Genomic DNA, 17540 nt, shown 5'->3' on the forward strand with positions numbered 1-17540 from the left:
AATACATCAAGGTAGACACATGCTTAGCTTTTGTAAATATGGACAAACAGTTTGTATCAATGTAGTTTTACCCATTTAAAGCTCCCACTACCATCATATAAGAGAGTTCTGGGGCCAGGTGTGGTAGTGCACTCCTGTAATCCCAGCACTTTGGGAAGCTGAGGTGGGTGGATTGCTTGAGCTCAGGAGTTTGAGACCAGCCTGGGCAACATGGCAAAACCTGTCCTTACAAAAAATACAAAAATTAGCCAGGTGTGGTGGCTCACACCTGTAGTTCCAGCCACTTGTGGGGCTTGAATAGGAGGATCGGTTGAACCTCGGAGGTCAAGGCTGCAGTGATCTGAGATCGCATCACTGCACTCCAGCCTGGGTGGAGTGAGACCCTGTCTCAAAACAAAACAAAACAAAAAATGAAAGAGTTCTGTTTGTCCTGCATCCTTGATAACCTTGTACACTTTTATTTATTTATTTTTTTGAAACGGAGTCTCGCTCTGTCACCCAGTCTGGAGTGCAGTGGTGGGATCGCGGCTCACTGCAAGCTCTGCCTCCTGGGTTCAGGCCATTCTGCCTCAGCCTCCCGAGTAGCTGGGACTACAGGCACCCGCAACCATGCCCGGCTAATTTTTTTTTTTTTTTTTTTTTTTTTTGTATTTTTAGTAGAGATGGGGTTTCACTGTGTTAGCCAGGATAGTCTCGATCTCCTGATCTCGTGATCCACCCTCCTCAGCCTCCCAAAGTGATGGGATTACAGGCGTGAGCCACCGTGCCCGGCCTGTACACTTTTATTGCTTTAAATACTTCCTCTGTGTGGAGACCTTCCCCCGTCTATATCTCCAACCAGGAATTCTCCCCTGATGCAACTAATGCATTCAATTGTCAACATGGCATTTTCCTTGGATGTCTAGTAGGTAATTTCAAGTTAACAGATTGCAGTTTTCAAGTCCTCCTTCCCATCAAAAGGTTTCTTGTCTTGACTTCCTCATCCCCATAAAAAGCACCACCATCTACTCAGCTGCTCCAACTAAAAACTCGTAATTCCTCCCTTTTCCTTACCCATAAAAATATATGACTTATAAAAACATATGCACTGACTCATAAAATTATTACAAAAGTATTATGAAATAGGAAAAGACCTATTAAACTATGTACTTATTTCATTTTCTTTTCTTTTTTCTTTTTTTTTGCTCAGTTTTTTGTCTGGTTCTTTTGCCCAGGCTGAAGTGCAATGGCATGATCTTGGCTCACTGCAATCTCCACCTCCCAGCAATTCTCCTGCCTCGGCCTCCTGAGTAACTGGGATTACAGGTACATGCCACCACACCTGGCTAATTTTGTATTTTTAGTAGCGATGGGGTTTCACCATGTTATCCAGGCTGGTCTCAAACTCCTGACCTCAAGTGATCCACCCACCTCAGCCTCCCAAAGTGCTGGTATTACAGGCTAGAGCTACCAAGCCCAGCCTATTTCCCTCCTTTTTATTGAGGCAACAGTTACATATAGCAAAGTACAGCTTGATTAATTTTTACAAATATATACCTGTAATCATCACCCCATTCAACAGTGTGGATTCAATTAGCCAGGTGTGGTGGTGTGTGCCTGTAGTCCCAGCTATTCAGGTAGCTGAGGCAGGAGGATGGCTTGAGCCCGGGAGGTGGAGGCTGCAGTGAGCGGTGATCATGCCACTGCACTCTAGCCTGGGCAACAGAGTGATACCCTGTGTCAAAAAAAAAAAAAAAAAAAAAAAGTGAATTCAATCCTCAAATGAAACTGCTGTATTCTATTTCCACGACATAACCTGAATCTTCCCATCTTCACCACCATTCCCCCAATGCAAACCAACCTCATTCTTTTTTTTTGTTTTTCTTTGAGATGGAGTCTCACTCTGTCCCCCAGGCTGGAGTGCAGTGGTGAGGGATCTTGGCTCACTGCAAGCTCTGCCTCCCGGGTTCACGGCATTCTCCTGCCTCAGCCTTCTGAGCAGCTGGGACTACAGGCACACACCATCACGCCTGGCCAGGTTGGTCTTGAACTCCTGACCTCAGGTGATCTTCCCGCCTCGGCCTCCCCAAGTGCTGGGATTACAGGCATGAGCCACCACGCCTGGCCCAAACCACCCTGATTCTTGATTGTGTGGACTGTTCAGCACCAAAGAGATCTTTCTAAAAAACCAGGCCGGGTGCAGTGGCTCATGCCTGTAATCCCAATACTTTGGGAGGCCTGAGGTCAGGAGTTCAAGACCAGCCTCCTGGCCAACATGGTGAAACCCCGTCTCTACTAAAAATACAAAATTCTGCCGGACGTGGTGGCATATGCCTGTAGTCCCAGCTACTCGGGAGGCTGAGGCAGGAGAATTGCTTGAACCCAGAAGGCAGAGGTTGCAGTGAGCCGAGATCACACCACTGACTGCACTCCAGCCTGGGCGACAGAGCGACCACTGACTGCACTCCAGCCTGGGCGACAGAGCGATACTCTGTCTCAAAAACAACAACAACAACAACAACAAAAACTGATCAAGTTACCTTCTTGCTTTATGCCCTCCAGTGCCTCTTTAGTGCTCCCACATAAAATATGAACTCCTTGCCTTGGCCTGAAAGGTTTCAAGTAATCTGGCCCCTGTCTGCCTCTCTGTCCTCATTTCCTCAGTTGAAGACTGATCTCATTCCATTCCAGCCATATCCTGCCCTTCCTTCCTCCCTCCCTCCCTCTCTCCCTTTTATTTATTTATTTTTTTGAGGCGGAGTCTCGCTCTGTCGCCCAGGCTGGAGTGCAGTGGTGTGATCTCAGCTCACTTCAAGTTCCGCCTGGGTTCACGCCATTCTCCTGCCTCAGCTTCCCGAGTAGCTGGGACTACAGGCGCCCGCCACCACGCCTGGCTAATTTTTTTTGTGTGTGTGTTTTTAGTAGAGACGGATTTTCACCATCTTGGCCAGGATGGTCTCCATCTCGTGACCTCATGATCCGCCCGCCTTGGCCTCCCAAAGTGCTGGGATTACAGGCATGAGCCACCGCGCCCAGACCCTCCCTTCCTTTTTTTTGAAACAGAGTCTACTTTGTCACCCAGGTTGGAGTACAGTGGTGCGATCACGGCTTACTGCAACCTCTGCCTCCCAGGCTCAAGTGATTCTTCTACCTCAGTCCCCCAAGTAGCTGGGACTACAGGCATGTGCCACCACGCCTGGCTGATTTTTGCATTTTTTTGTAGAAACAGGGTTTCACCATGTTGCCCAGGCTGGTCTTGAACTCCTGAGCTCAAGCGATCCACCCACCTCAACCTCCCAAAATGCTGGGATTACAGGCATGAGCCAATGCGCCCAGTCAGCCACAGCCTTATCTTTTTCTTTCTTCCTTTTTTTTTCTGAGATGGATTCTGTCGGCCAGGTCAGAGTGCAGTGGCGCAATCTTGGCTCACTGCAAGCTCCGCCTCCCGGGTTCAGGCCATTCTCCTGCCTCAGCCTCCAGAGTAGCTGGGACTACAGGTGCCTGGCACCACGCCCGGTTAATTTTTGTATTTTTAGTAGAGACGAGGTTTCACCTTGTTAGCCAGGATGGTCTCGATCTCCTCACCTCATGATCCACCCACCTTGGCCTCCCAAAGTGCTGGGATTACAGGCCTGAGCCACCGCGCCCGGCCACCACCTTGGGACCTTTGCACCTGCTGCTCACTCTGTCTGGGAAGCTCTTCCCTCAAACCTTTGCCCAGCTGCTTCATCTGTTGAGGTTTTAGCCCAAATGTCTCCTCCTCAAAAAGTGCCCTCCCTGACCTTTGCTAAAGTTGCCCCTCCACGCTCCAGGAACTGTCTATTTTATTTTCTGAAGAGCTCTTATTTTCCTTATCTAATCACTTTCTTCCTTCATGCTTATTTCCTCCACTAAAGTGTAAAGTCCCCAGAGGGCAGGGGCCATTTGTGTCTAACACCCTGCCGCATTGCATCCCTATTGTATAGAACCTAGGCACCTCATAATAACAGGTGTTCAAGGGGGTGTCAATTTAATAAAGATTTATTTTATCCTTATTTTATCCTTATAGCCGAGAGAGGCTGTTTCATTATCCCAAGATCACACAGTCAGGAAGCAGCCTAGCAGAGATTTGAAGCCAGGCTTGTCTGGTTCTGAAGCACAGAATCTTTTTGTAAGGATTGTTGCCCAGGATATTAAGGGATCTGCAGTCAATCCTGACTCCATCCCAGATTCATTAGCTGTGTGACCCTCAGCAAATCCCTTTGCTTTTGGCCTCAGTTGCATTGCTAAAAAAAAATGAAGAAACTGACCCCGCCATCCTGAGGGTTGGGGATGGCAGGCAGGGAGCCTTGTGTGACTGAGTTCATTCCCCAGATGCTGTCTGGCTCAGGGGCGGGCAAGCATCGTGGGTGAGGGGATTGGGTGAGGGGTTCTTTGGTTGGCCTGACCAACTTTGGTTGATAGCTCCTGTTTCTTGACTGCCCACAGATGAGAAAGCTGAGGCTCAGAGAGGTAAAGTAACTTGGCCAAGGCTACACAGCAGAAGAGGCAGAACTGGGATTCGAACCTGAGACTCTCTGATATCATATCCATGCCGCAAGACAGAGCTGGCACTTAGGGGAATAACAACGAGGTGGTGGCCGGGTAGTGAGCTCCCCGTCTCTGGGGGTGTGCAAGCCGGCGCTGCACTGTTAGCTGGGCAGGGGCTGGGGCCGGGGCCAAGACCACCGAGTCAGGCCCAGGCCCGCCCGCCTCCCGCAGCCGCCATGGCCAAGGCGTGAGCACGGGGCGGGGCGGGAGCTGCTATTTCTGTCTGGTGAGCGCAGCCCGCGCAGCTGGCGAGGGAGGGGGCGCCCGCGCCGCCATATTCCCTCCCGCCGGCCAGCCCCGCGGCGCGCAGCCACCATGAGCACCGCCGCCTTCCACATCTCCAGCCTCCTGGAGAAGATGACGTCCAGCGACAAGGACTTCAGGTGCACCCCGCCTCCGGCCCCCCGCCTCTCCTTCCCCTGTAAAGCCGGGGGCCTTCTTCCCCTCCCGAAGTGCCAGCCCATCCCCCATGACCATGCAGCCCCCTGCCTCTTCTGTCTTCTCCCTGCATTAAGCTGCGCCCCCTCCCCACAGACCCACTCCTGCCTCGTGGTCCCCACTGAAGCTCCGGCCGTTCTCCCCTAGTGGCGGTCCTGCCCCTCCGCGACTCCAGTCCCTGCTTCGTCTCCCACCGTGCAGGCTTCAGCCCGGCCTCTCATCCCCCATCAGAGCCCCAGCTCCGCCCCTCTGCACCCTGCCTCGGCCTCTCCTCCCTCTGTATGGCCCCCTTCTTCCCCCGCAACTGATGCCCCAGCGCCCCCATCCCCCGCCACCTTCAGCAAGTCCACAGTGAAGCCCTCCGCCTCTCCCTGGGGACCCCATCACCTCCCTCTCCTCCGCATTGAAACCGGACCCTTCCTGGGACCGCTATCCCCTGCTGACTTTCTCACTGGCACCCTCAGTGATGTCCGCTTCTCAACATCACCCGGACCCCTCCCTCCCACTCTCCCTCCCACTCTCCCTCCCCCCCTGGGGATTGTTCAGACCCAGCCTAAAGGAGGGGGCTGGGCTGAGTCTGGCTTTCCAGTCACAGGTAGGTGATGGTTGGGGTGGGACCTTCTAGGTTTTGTGTGCCACTCCGCTTCCCCAGTCCCTTTTTCCTTTTTTCCCCCTCTCACAGCATCACAGAACTACAGGAATAGAGCTGAAAAGAACGGTGGAAACATCTGGTCCAATGAGTTTCCACCTGCATTCTCCGGGGAAACAGGCCCAGGGAAGAAAAGGGATTGGCCCGTGGTCTCATGGCCAGTTCTGGCCCCTCCAGCTGAAAGAAGACCTTGGAGACTCAGTGAACACTTTTTCACTTTGTCCCCATTTTACAGATAGGGAAACTGAGTCTCAGGCATGAAGGGTGTCGGTTCAGTCACAAAGCCAGGAAGTGGGAGACTTAGTCCAAATCCAGGCCAGTCTAATACAGAGGCCAAGATCTTAGTGAGGCCCTCTGATTCCAGCCCCCTGACAGGTTAGGAGACTGAGACCTGCTCTGGTAGTCTGACTCCTACTCTTCTCCTGCAGCCCATTCCTCAGTACCCCTCAAGAGTCCCCCACATGAATAGAGCCTGGGATCCAAGGTCTTGGCTTCAGATCCCAGCTGCCATCACTCACTGGCTGTGTGACCAAGGACAAGTAACTTAACCCCCATGAGTTTCCTGTGCTTCTGTTTCTATAAAATGGGGGTAACAGAACCCATCTCTGAGGATTGGGGTAACGACGAAAAAGATAGTACATGTGAAATGCTCAGGTTCGTGGCAGGCACTGGGTCGGTGCTTAATAAATGGACACTGCTATGATTCTGTGCACATTCAAAATCTGCCACGCCCTGTCCCCTCTCTAAACCTTCACTAGGGGGATTCTTTGCTCTCCCTTGACCTCCTCCCTTCATCTGACAGCTCCTATAATTCTTTGGGATGCCTCTTGACCCCAGGCAGGATTAGGCACCTCTCCTGAGCTCCCACCATGCCTCCCCTCATGTTTCTGCTAGATCACTTCAGCCCTGGGAGACCCTGAGCTCCTGGGCCACCCGGACTATGCACTTTCTCTTAGTGCCCCAGCAACTGTGCTGGGTACACAGTAGGTGCTTAGTGAATGTTCGCTGGGTCCCAGGCTCCCTACTGTGCACTCCACATGTAATCTCAGTCCACCCATGGGTGGTAGTGATTGTTCTTCCTGTTTTCCAGAGGCTTGGAGGAGTGCAGTGACTTGCCCAAGGTCACATAGCTGGCTAGTGGCCTAGGGGATTTGTGCTACTGTCTCTCAGGCCTCAGGTCCAGTCTCTGGGAGAGGGAGTTGGCCCTGCCAGCTAGAGCCCGAGAAGTCCTTTCAGCCTGTCTCTGCCAGTGGCCTGGAGAACACTTAAAACCACCCCAAGCATGTGAGAATGGTATCTATTTTTAAAGTTCGAATACCAGGGTGCTGGGTCCTGCAGACCAGCTGTTCAGGCGCCCGTGTGGCCAAGGGTTTCGGCTGAGTTGCCTCTAGGGTTTCTCTGTAATGAAACTGAGACTATGTCCTCTGGTTCCTGGAGGGGGGCAGTGACTGCAAATGAGGGTCCCAGGTTGGGTGGAGGAGACCTTTGATTCCTGTTCTTCCTGGGCCCTGGCTTTATGGGCAGGAGGTGCCCCTTTACCACAGAGGCTCCAACAGTCAAAACGAGTACACTTGGGGGTCTTGTTCTTGAAAACACAGTAGTAGTGATTGAGAAGCCAGGAGACGTGTGTGGTGGGCTGGTTTTCCGCCCAGTTTGCTGTTACCTTAGGCAGTTTGTGCAGCCTCCCTGAGCCTAGTTTTCTTACTACCTCATGCTAAGAGCTGGTTGTCCTATTGAAACCTCCCAAGGATACTATGAGGTAGGGCAAAGAAAAGTTCCCATTTTATATATAGAAAATATGAGGCCCAGAGAAAAGGAGGTAGTTGCCCAATGTCACCTGGTTGATAGATGGCAAGACCAGTATACTCACTTAAAGCCAAACTTTGGTGCTCAAGCTCTTATCCACCAAATTATATACTTTTCCTTCCCTCTCCCATCCCTGCACACATAACACATGTAAAATATGGCTTCCTTTCTCTGAGAGCCAGTGTCTGCAGGAACCAGGGGTGTCTGAAATGCTGAGGCATACTTCAGAAGAGTTGGTTTCTGAGTTCGGGCTATTTGGCTGTAAATTCTGTTAAGGGCTAGCTCTCTCACTACCTCTCCTCCTGCCCTCACCCTCCCCGACAAAGCCCCCTGCAGACCTGTTCTTTGTTGAGCCTGGAGTCCCAGAGATAAACCTGATGGGCCTCTGCCCTCAGTGAGTGTACAGTCCAATGGAGAAGATGCTCTGGTGGCCAGACTTGTATTGCAGTGTGAGAAGTGCTATAAAGGAGGGGTGCAGAGTGCTCTGAAAGGATCCTGTCAGAACATTGTGTTTAGGGGCTGTGAATGCAGGGGTAGGGCAGGGTGGTCAGTCATCCCTGAGCTGGGACATTTGAGCTGGGGTCTTGATGGGTGAATAGGAGCTCAACAGGTGGAGAAGAGGAGCGGGGGCAGGAGGCCTATCTTGGGCAAAGAGGCACATCACCTGGGTTGCCAGGCTGAGCTGGGCCCCCATGGACTGCAGCAGAAACACAACTTGGAGACCCTGCATGCTATCTCAGAATGTCCCCTCAGCTAAGCAGACGTAGGCATGCATGTGCCCACCTCAGGCCTTGGCCTGGCTCAAATCCAAACCTCCTCCTTCACTTTACCTTTGCCCAGAGGTGGGCACAGTCAGTCCTACCATCCTGCCCGTGCTGCCAGCCCAGCCTCCTCCTCTCTCCTAGCAACTGGTGGCTAATCTACCTGTTAAAAATAAATAGGACATCGACCAGTCCACCCCTGGTAACAGGGCACTGTGGGCTGCGGTGACATCCAGGAGCAGGTCTGAGTCTGCACAGATGAGAGCCAGAATCCCAGCTGTGATAGTTTTTGCCACAGGAGGCTGGGGTCAGGGCTCTTGGTTGATTTGCTCAACCATGCTGGAAAGCAGGGCCAGTGTGGGGCAGCGGAGTGGCCCAGCAGGGCCGGCAAAACCTGGAGGCTCTCTCCGAGGCAGCCTCGTGGTATCTCCTCGCTGCTCTGTCCTGTTTTCTTCTGAGACTCCGCTCACATGCCTGCAGGAGCCAGTCAGTGGGTGAAGTGGGCCTAGTGGGGACCAGGTAAACTGGGGAGAGGGCAACCACAACCTGACTCTAGTCAGGTATTGTCACCAGGGATTGTAGGCCCCGTTGTACAGAAATACTATGTTTTCAAGATAATCTGGAAGTCAGGTTTTTTTTTTTTGAATCTCACTCTATCACCCAGGCTGGAGTGCTATGGCACGATGTTGGCTCACTGCAATCTCTGCCTCCCAGGTTTGAGTGATTCTCCTGCCTCAGCCTCCCAAGTAGCTGGGACTACAGGCGTGCACCACCACACCTGGCTAATTTTCGTATTTTTAGTAGAGATGGGGTTTCCCCATGTTGGCCAGGCTGGTCTCAAATTCCTGACCTTGAGTGATCCGCTGACCTTGGCCTCCCAAAGTGCTGGGATTACAGGCATGAGCTGCTGCACCTAGCCTGGAAGTCAGCATTTTATTTTATTTTATTTTATTTTGAGACAGAGTCTCGCACTGTCACCCAGGCTGGAGTGCAGTGGTGCGATCTCAGCTCACTGCAACCTTCGCCTCCCAGGTTCAAGTGATTCACCTGCCTCAGCCTTCCCAGTAGCTAGGATTACAGGTGCTCACTGCCGTGCTCGGCTAATTTTTGTATTTTTAATAGAGACAGGGTTTCACGATATTGGCCAGGCTGGTCTAGAACTTTTGATCTCAGGTGATCCACCCGCCTCAGCCTCCTGAAGTGCTGGGATTACAGGCGTGAGCCACTATGCCAGGCCAAAGTCAGTATTTTTATGTCAACTCTCCCAATGTTCAAATGTTGACAAGTAATTTAAATTTTTGAAAACACATTTGCAAGCTGGACATAGCTGAGGGCTACTAGTTTCAGACCTCTGCTCCTACCCTCTTAATTTTGGCAGGAATGGTGCCTAATAATGGCCCCAGCCTCAACTTTCCATGGCTTCTAGCTTAGACTCCCACTGCAGTTTCAAATGCCTGGGACGGCATCAGGATTTGTGGGGCCTGACACCAAAAGCCTGATTTTTCTGGGTGGGTAGCCCTTGCCTCTGATGCCCACCCTAGGTCAGTGAGCCAGTCAGCTATTGGTGCTGGTCTCCAAAATATGCCCATGCCCATCAGCATGGTGTAGGGCAGTGGTTTTCAAATGGTGGTCCCTGACCCTCAGCGTCATCCAGGAATTTGTTAGAAATGCGGATTCCTGGGCCCCAACTCAGACCTGCTGATTCAGAAACTCTGGGAATGGGGCCTAGTATTGTTTAACAAGCCCTGCTGGTGATTCTGATGCTGGCTATAGCTGGAGATCCACTGCTCTAAGGGCAGGGACCGAGCCAGTTCTCTGAGATGGGAGTGGACAGGGCTCGCCTTCCTCCATCTGTTTGGTAGGCCTCTAGCTCTGACTTGGACACAAGGTATCTGTTCAACCTTCTGGCATCCTTTGGCTGGGCACAGTGGCTCACGCCTGTAATCGCAGCACTTTGGGAGGCCAAGGCGGGTGGATCATGATGTCAGGAGATCAAGATCATCCTGGCTAACACGGTGAAACCCCATCTCTACTAAAAATACAAAAAATTAGCCGGGTGTGGTGGTGGGTACCAGTAGTCCCAGCTACTCAGGAGGCTGAGGCAGGAGAATGGCGTAAACCCGGGAGGCGGAGCTTGCAGTGAGCCGAGATTGCGCCACTGCACTCTAGCCTGGGCGACAGAGCAAGACTCCATCTCAAAAAGCAAAACAAAACAACCTTCTGGCATCCCTTTGTCAGCTGTTGTGGGATGTGGATGATGTCATTATAATAATGGCAGTGCCATTTACTGAGCGCTCACCATGTGCACTTAAAACCCCATGAGGCAGATACTAGTCTCATCCCCGTTTTCAGACAGGTAAGCTAAGGCTTGGAGAGGTGAAATGACTTGCCCAAATTCACACTGCGTAAATGGTCGGGAGCCACCGACCCTGAAGCATTATGCATTTAGCCAGCATGCTGGGCCATTCCTAGTCTGCCACCATGTGGCAGTTGGTGTCACACATGTGGGTCTCCTTGTAGCCCAACCATACCCACTGCCCAAATAATCCACTGTCATGTGGCACTTAACGACAGGGAGACATTCTGAGAAGTGCATCATTAGGCAATTTTGTCCTTGTGTGAACCTCATAGAGTATGCTTACACAGCCTAGATGGTAGAACCTACTACACCCCCAGGCTATATGGTGCGGCCTGTTGCTCCCAGGCTACGCACCTGTATTGAGTACTCTAGGCAGCTGTAACAGAGTGGTATCTGTGTGTCTAAACATAGAAAAGGTACAGTAAAAATAAGGTAGAAAAGATGAAAATGGCATGCCTATATAGGGCAGCCTCACTATAATCTTACGGGACAACCATTGTATATGTTGCCTCTCATTTACCAAAACATCATCATGTGACACAGGAGTGCATTTGACCTCGAATCTTTGTATTAAGGTCTACTTCTAGGGGAACCCTGAGGTACTGCCCAAATCCACCAGGGCCCAGGAGCTGCTCAGCAATCCTCCTCTGCCCTCCCTGCACAGGTTCATGGCCACCAGCGACCTGATGTCGGAGTTGCAGAAGGACTCCATTCAGCTGGACGAGGACAGCGAGCGCAAGGTGGTGAAGATGCTGCTCCGGCTCCTGGAGGACAAGAACGGTGAGGTGCAGAACCTGGCTGTTAAGTGGTGAGTGTCAGCCTTGGTGGAGCAGGAGAAGGGGCCCTACCTGGTGTGGGAGCATTCTGGGGACCCCTGTCCCTTTGGGGTACAACCTTGCAGAGGGGACCTGCTGAGCAGCTCTTGTTGAATGGTACCTTAGTCTTGAGTTTCCCCAGAAGAAGATGCTGAGACAAGGATTCAAATCTAAGTTTATTTGGGAGGTGATCCCAGGAAACATGGTGGAGGAGTAGGGAAGTGAGGCAGGAGAGGGAAGAGGACCAATCAAGGGTACGGTACAAAGCAAGTGACCACAGTGGGCCCGATGAGCTTAACCCCATGGGGACCTCTGGGACACAGTATAGGGCATGCCTCTTGGACTTTTCCCACTTAAAGGGTGAGGGAGCTGGGGTATTAGTCCACCAGCTCCCTGGTAGTCATTGGTTAAGGGCTGCTTCTGGGGTAGGACAGAGGGTTGTCCACTTTCTGCCACCTTTAGCCAGAGAAAGCCCTCAGACAGATGTAAATGCTGGGAAGGTCAAGCTGATACACATCAAGGTGGTAAAGGCTTAAAGGCTGGGCACGGTGGCTCATGCCTGTAATCCCAGCACTTTGAGAGGCCAAGGTGGGTGGATCACCTGAGGTCAGGAGTTCGAGACCAGCCTGACCAACCTGGTGAAACCCTGTCTCTACTAAATAATAATTTTTTAAAAAATTTGCTGGGCATGGTGGCACATGCCTGTAATCCCAGCTACTTGGGAGGCTGAGTAAGGAGAATCGCTTGAACTCAGGAGGCAGATATTGCAGTGAGCCGAGATTGTGTCATTGTACTCCAGCCTGGGCAACAAGAGCAAAAACTCCATCTCAAAAATAAAAAACAAAAAAGGCTTAGGGCACATGGGATTGGGAGAGGTCCTAAAAGCCCCAGCCTTAGATCACTGTGAGGCTGTGATCCTGAGACGTTGGCAAGTTATCTCCAGAGTAGAAAAAAACAAGACAAGGGTATGTGCAGAGCACGTGGGGATGCTTGGGTGGTAGAGTCATTCTCACACCCACACCTGAGAACCACTCGTGTAGGGCAGAGGTTGTCAACCTTGACTGCAGGTTAGCATCACCTGAGTAATTTTAAATAGAATGCCAGGGATCAAGGATCAACAGGGTGAGAGAATTGGGCACTGTCTTTCAAACCACTGTCTGGGAGCTGGGTCCAGGCATTCTTCCGGGGCATGTTAAAGAATTGCCCTGGTGGAGCAGGAGCAGGGGTCCTACCTGGTGTGGGAGCATTCTGGGGACCCCTGTCCCTTTGGGGTACAGCCTCACAGAGGGGACCTGCTGAGCAGCTCTTGTTGAATGGTACCTTAGTCTTGAGTTTCCCCAGAAGAAGATGTTAAAGAATTGCAACATGATCCCAAGAGCAGAGGGAATTCGGTAAAGGGTTTTCTGTAGGAAGGTGACATGGACAAGTTTATGAGTTGGGAGTGTCTTTCTGGTCATGGAGTAGACTTAGGATTGAGTGTGGTTTCCCACCGGCAGAACCAATACCTTTTTATAACAAATCGTTTGTAATACTGTTTTCCTATTAGGAAATGAAATTCGTACATTATAAAACCTACGTCTACACATAATGCCCTAACCTTAACCATAAAGGCAAACTAGAAGGAATGTAGCTTATAGTAAAGTAGTATGTGTTTCCGTGTATGCGTGCTGGGGCACTGTGATGGTAGAAGTGATGAAGTCACGAGAAGCCTGTACCTGCATGTAAACTCATCATGAGTACTCATCATGAGTACAGATACCAGATATAGACAGGGGGTGTTGGGACTCAGGTTTCAGAATTGGAGGCATTGCTCTTAGTGGCAAGATTTTCTTTTTTCTTTTTTTTTTTTTTGAGACAGAGTCGCACTTTGTCACTCAGGCTGGAGTACAGTGGTGCAATCTCAGCTCATTGTGACCTTCTCCTCCCAGGTTCAAGCAATTCCCATGTCTCAGCCTCCTGAGTAGCTGGCATTACAGGCACACACTACCACGCCTGGCTAATTTTTGTATTTTTAGTAGATGTGGGGTTTTGCCATGTTGGCTAGGCTGGTCTTGAACTCCTGACCTCAAGTGATCTGCCTGCCTTGGCCTCCCAAAGTGCTGGGATTACAGGCATGAGCTACCACGCCCAGCCAGGATTTTCTAAAGTGAGTGACCATCTCCCAATGAAGTTTCCCAGAAAACAAAGTACACTTTTCCTTCTATTTACCTGAAAATTGCATTCTTGGAAAATCTAGAATGCGGTATATTAAAACAATGTAAAAATATTTTGTGTCTCTGTATAAACTGAAATGTTAGACTCAGATAATTACAGAAAGGCCTTTTGCCTATACAAATGCCCATTGGGATGTTAGAATTTCTTGCGGGGCATGGACAATGCTTTGTTTTGCATTGTTGTCTTTCTGCGGTTCCTGCTTCCCACCCGCTTAAAGGCCAGAAGTACTAACTCTATAGTTATGATGACCAAGGACACCCATAAATTGCCAAGGCGGTATTACTTCTAGTGGGAACCAGTGCTATACGAGGTAGGATGGAGGATTTCATCATTATGTAGATAGAGGAGCTGTGGAGAAGGAAGCTGAGAGAGCCAAGGTTTGAAAACCATGGTGTGCATGCCTGTAGTCCCAGCTATTCTGGAGGCTGAGGCAAGAGGATCACTTGAGGCCAGCAGTTCAAGACCAGCCTGGGCAACATAGCAAGACACTAAAAAAAGAAATTAGCCAAGCGTGGTGGCTTGAATATGTAATCTCATCTATGTAGGAGGATTGCTTGAGCCCAGGAGTTCGAGGCTGCCATGGGCTATGATCATGCCACTGTATTCCACCCTGGGCAACAGAGCAAGACCTCATCTCAAAAAAAAAAAAAAAATCAAGAAAAAAGAAAACCATTGTCCACTGCAGTCACCTGAAGCCCTTGTTGAAACTATATTCCCTGCCCAGGGATTCATATTCAGGGGATTGAGCAGGGAGGGAGCTGGGGCAGAGGATGAGACCATAGCACCTCTGGAATCTGCATTCTGATGCAACCAATGTCTGAGAACTACTCAGGTAGGGCAGAGGTTGTCAGCCTCGACTGCATGTTAGAATCACCTGGGGAATTTAAAAAGCCCTCCCGCCTCCAGGTCACACGTGAAACCAATTAACGCAGACTCTCTGAGGGCAGTGCCCAGGTAGGCATTTTTCAGAGGCCCAGGTGATGGCAACTAAGGCTGAGAACCCAGGCATCTAGTGCAGCTGTTTTTACACTTTCCTGTGCATTAGAATCACCTGGGGACCTTGTGGCGCTACAGATCCTGGCTCAATAGATCTAGGGTAGGGTAGGGCCTGAGATTCCACATCCTGAACAAGCTTCCGAGTGGTGTTGCCGATGCTAACCCACCACCAAACTTTGAGAAGCAAGCCTCTAAGGTAGAGGTTCTCCAAGTGTGCTCCCTGGACCACCTACACTATCAGCCTCAACTGGGAGCTTGCTAGAAATGCACGCTGTTAGGCCCCACCGAGATAGCCCTCCTGACTCTGAACCTCTGGGGGTGGGGCACAGCAATCTGTTTTAACAAGCCCTCCAGGGGATTCAGATGCACGCTCAAGTTTGAGCACCCTTGTTCTGGGGCACTATTTGGCCATTTCCTGAGACGTAAAACAAGAAGAAACGTAGGTTTGGGATGTGCCAGGAACAATTTTGGCATAGCCAGAGAGTACCTCTTTCTGGCCAAACAGGGGCTCCCCTGGTGATCTGAGGCCTTTTCCTCAGCACATGTGGTCCCAGGAGCATGAAGGGACATAAAGGGGCAGCCTGACTCAGGCTGAACCTTGGGACCTTGGACTCACCTTCCCACTCCCTGCTCAGCCTGGGTCCTCTGGTGGGCAAAGTGAAGGAGTACCAGGTGGAGACCATCGTGGACACCCTGTGCGCCAACATGCGGTCAGACAAGGAGCAGCTGCGAGACATCGCCGGCATTGGCCTCAAGACCGTCCTCTCGGAGCTCCCCCCTGCAGCAACAGGTACCCAGGTCCCCAGGACTAGGTACTGTTAGTATTTGTCCTAGTTAATGGTAAAAAACAAAAAAACACTGAGGCACAGAGAGTTGAAGAGACATACCTGAGGTCACTCAGCTAGTAAGCAGGGCAGAGAATTCAGGCCCAGCTCCGTTTAAGTTCATGCTTCTGTGTCAGTTAGAAATGCTTTTAGCTCAAGTGATGAAATCTAACCAACGACAGTTTAAAGAAATCAGGGGTGGTTTTTCCTCACATGGCAATCCTGGAGGAATCAGCCACTCCATTTCGGTAGCAATTCATTTAGTGGCTCAATATTGACAGGGTTCAGGTCTTGCCCCATGTCCCCTCCCTTTATAGGGAAAGCACACGTTTTCCCAGAAGCCCCCATACGACTTCCACTGATATCTCACTGGCAAGAGCTGGATCACCCAGCCACTCCCAGCAGCAAGGGAGGCAGGAAAGGAAGTGTTTAACTTTCCCTGCCTCCCTAGAGGAATGGGGAAAGGAAGAAGGGCTTGGGTGTGTGAGTGCCACCCAGCAGCTCGGCCATTGGCTCTGCAGCTCCCCTAGCTGTCTCCTTTACTTTGGCCAGACTCTGGGTCAAACCTGGGACCTCTGGAGCCCTGGCAAGATTCCCTGGGATGTGGGCTCAGGAACACAGCCAGAGCAGAGGCAGACCAGTGGTAAAGGCTGCCTTTCCCCCAGGCCAGGGCCTCACTGTGCCCACCTTGTGCCCTGTGCAGGCTCCGGGCTGGCCACCAACGTGTGCCGGAAGATCACGGGCCAGCTCACCAGTGCCATTGCCCAGCAGGAGGATGTGGCTGTGCAGCTGGAAGCCCTGGACATCCTCTCTGACATGCTGAGCAGGTGTGGGAGGCCACCCTGGGTATTGAGGAAGAATGGGTAAAAGGGGACAGGAAGGGACTCAAATCACAGAGCTAGCACCTACTGCACACCAAGCCCTGTGCTCGGGGCTCCTTAATCATCCCAGCAGCCTCGTAAAGGAGAACTCAATTGTCACACATTTACAGGCTCTGAGAGGTGATGTGGTCACACGGTCAGTAAAACCTCCCACGACTTGAATACCTGCTCTAACCAGAAAAATGTCAGGCGCTGGCCTAATGTTCGGAACATGGGGTTAGATCAGTCTTGGTTGTTCCTAGGGAGGAGTTCACAGACATGTATAAAACTGTGAATGGAGTAAGCACAACAGTTAAGGATAAGAACAGGGCTAGGCCGGGCGCGGTGGCTCAAGCCTGTAATCCCAGCACTTTGGGAGGCCGAGATGGGCGGATCACGAGGTCAGGAGATCGAGACCATCCTGGCTAACACGGTGAAACCCCGTCTCTACTAAGAAATACAAAAAATAGCCGGGCGAGGTGGCAGCGCCTGTAGTCCCAGCTACTCGGGAGGCTGAGGCCGGAGAATGGCGTGAACCCGGGAGGCGGAGCTTGCAGTGAGCTGAGATCCGGCCACTGCACTCCAGCCTGGGCTACAGAGCGAGACTCCGTCTCAAAAAAAAAAAAAAAAAAAACAAAACAGGGCTGACAGGAGCTCAGAGGAGCCCCCAGCCCAGCTGGGAACGAGGAGCCTTCTAAAAGAGCGTGCTGCTAGAGTTGAGCCTTCAAGGAGGGGCAGGACTTAGCTGAGTTTGGGCAGGTATAAGGAGGATGCTGGAGGGGAGACTGCCCCCAGTCCGGAAGGCAGAGATGGGGGAAGACTTGGGGTCCCAGAGTCTGCCAGGGGTCGTGGGGCAGGCTGTAATGTGGAGAGGTGGGTATGGAGAGATGAGGTGGAGGGCTGGCCAGGAGCCATGGGGTGGGGTGAGTATTTGTGTGTTCCACTCTGATCTTTCTCTCTGCAGTGGAGAGTAGATGGGAGGGGATTGAACAGGCTGGGGACTGGTTAAAAGGCTACTATAGGGAAAGCAATTCGGGTTGTATTCAGGAGGTAGACTCCACAGGACTTGGAGTGGGCAAGAGAGGCGGGGACTGGAGGCTGACCCCTAGGGTTCTGCCTTTAGTAACTGGCGGGGGCAGACAGAGGTGCTGTGATGGGGTGCACTCTGGGAGCCAGGAGCAGGTGTGTGGGGAGGAAGGTGATGGATTCAAGCTGGGGCATGTTGAACTTGAGGTTCCTGGGAGGCACCCACTCAACCACACACTCCATG

At 51.5% G+C, this 17540-nt stretch overlaps 1 protein-coding gene across 1 annotated transcript in view; it reads left to right on the top strand.

Moving 5' to 3' along the window:
• Positions 1-4789: 4789 nt before the first annotated feature.
• Positions 4790-17540, top strand: part of CAND2 (cullin associated and neddylation dissociated 2 (putative)) — a 38763-nt gene continuing 26012 nt past the window's right edge. The window contains exons 1-4 of the mRNA XM_050781444.1: positions 4790-4931; positions 11226-11369; positions 15222-15376; positions 16114-16237. Of these exons, the coding sequence (XP_050637401.1) occupies positions 4864-4931; positions 11226-11369; positions 15222-15376; positions 16114-16237 (491 nt within the window). The 5' untranslated portion in view covers positions 4790-4863. The remainder of the gene's footprint in view (positions 4932-11225; positions 11370-15221; positions 15377-16113; positions 16238-17540) is intronic.

The sequence above is a fragment of the Macaca thibetana genome, chromosome 2, assembly GCF_024542745.1.
Source record: "Macaca thibetana thibetana isolate TM-01 chromosome 2, ASM2454274v1, whole genome shotgun sequence".
Taxonomy (NCBI): domain Eukaryota; kingdom Metazoa; phylum Chordata; class Mammalia; order Primates; family Cercopithecidae; genus Macaca; species Macaca thibetana.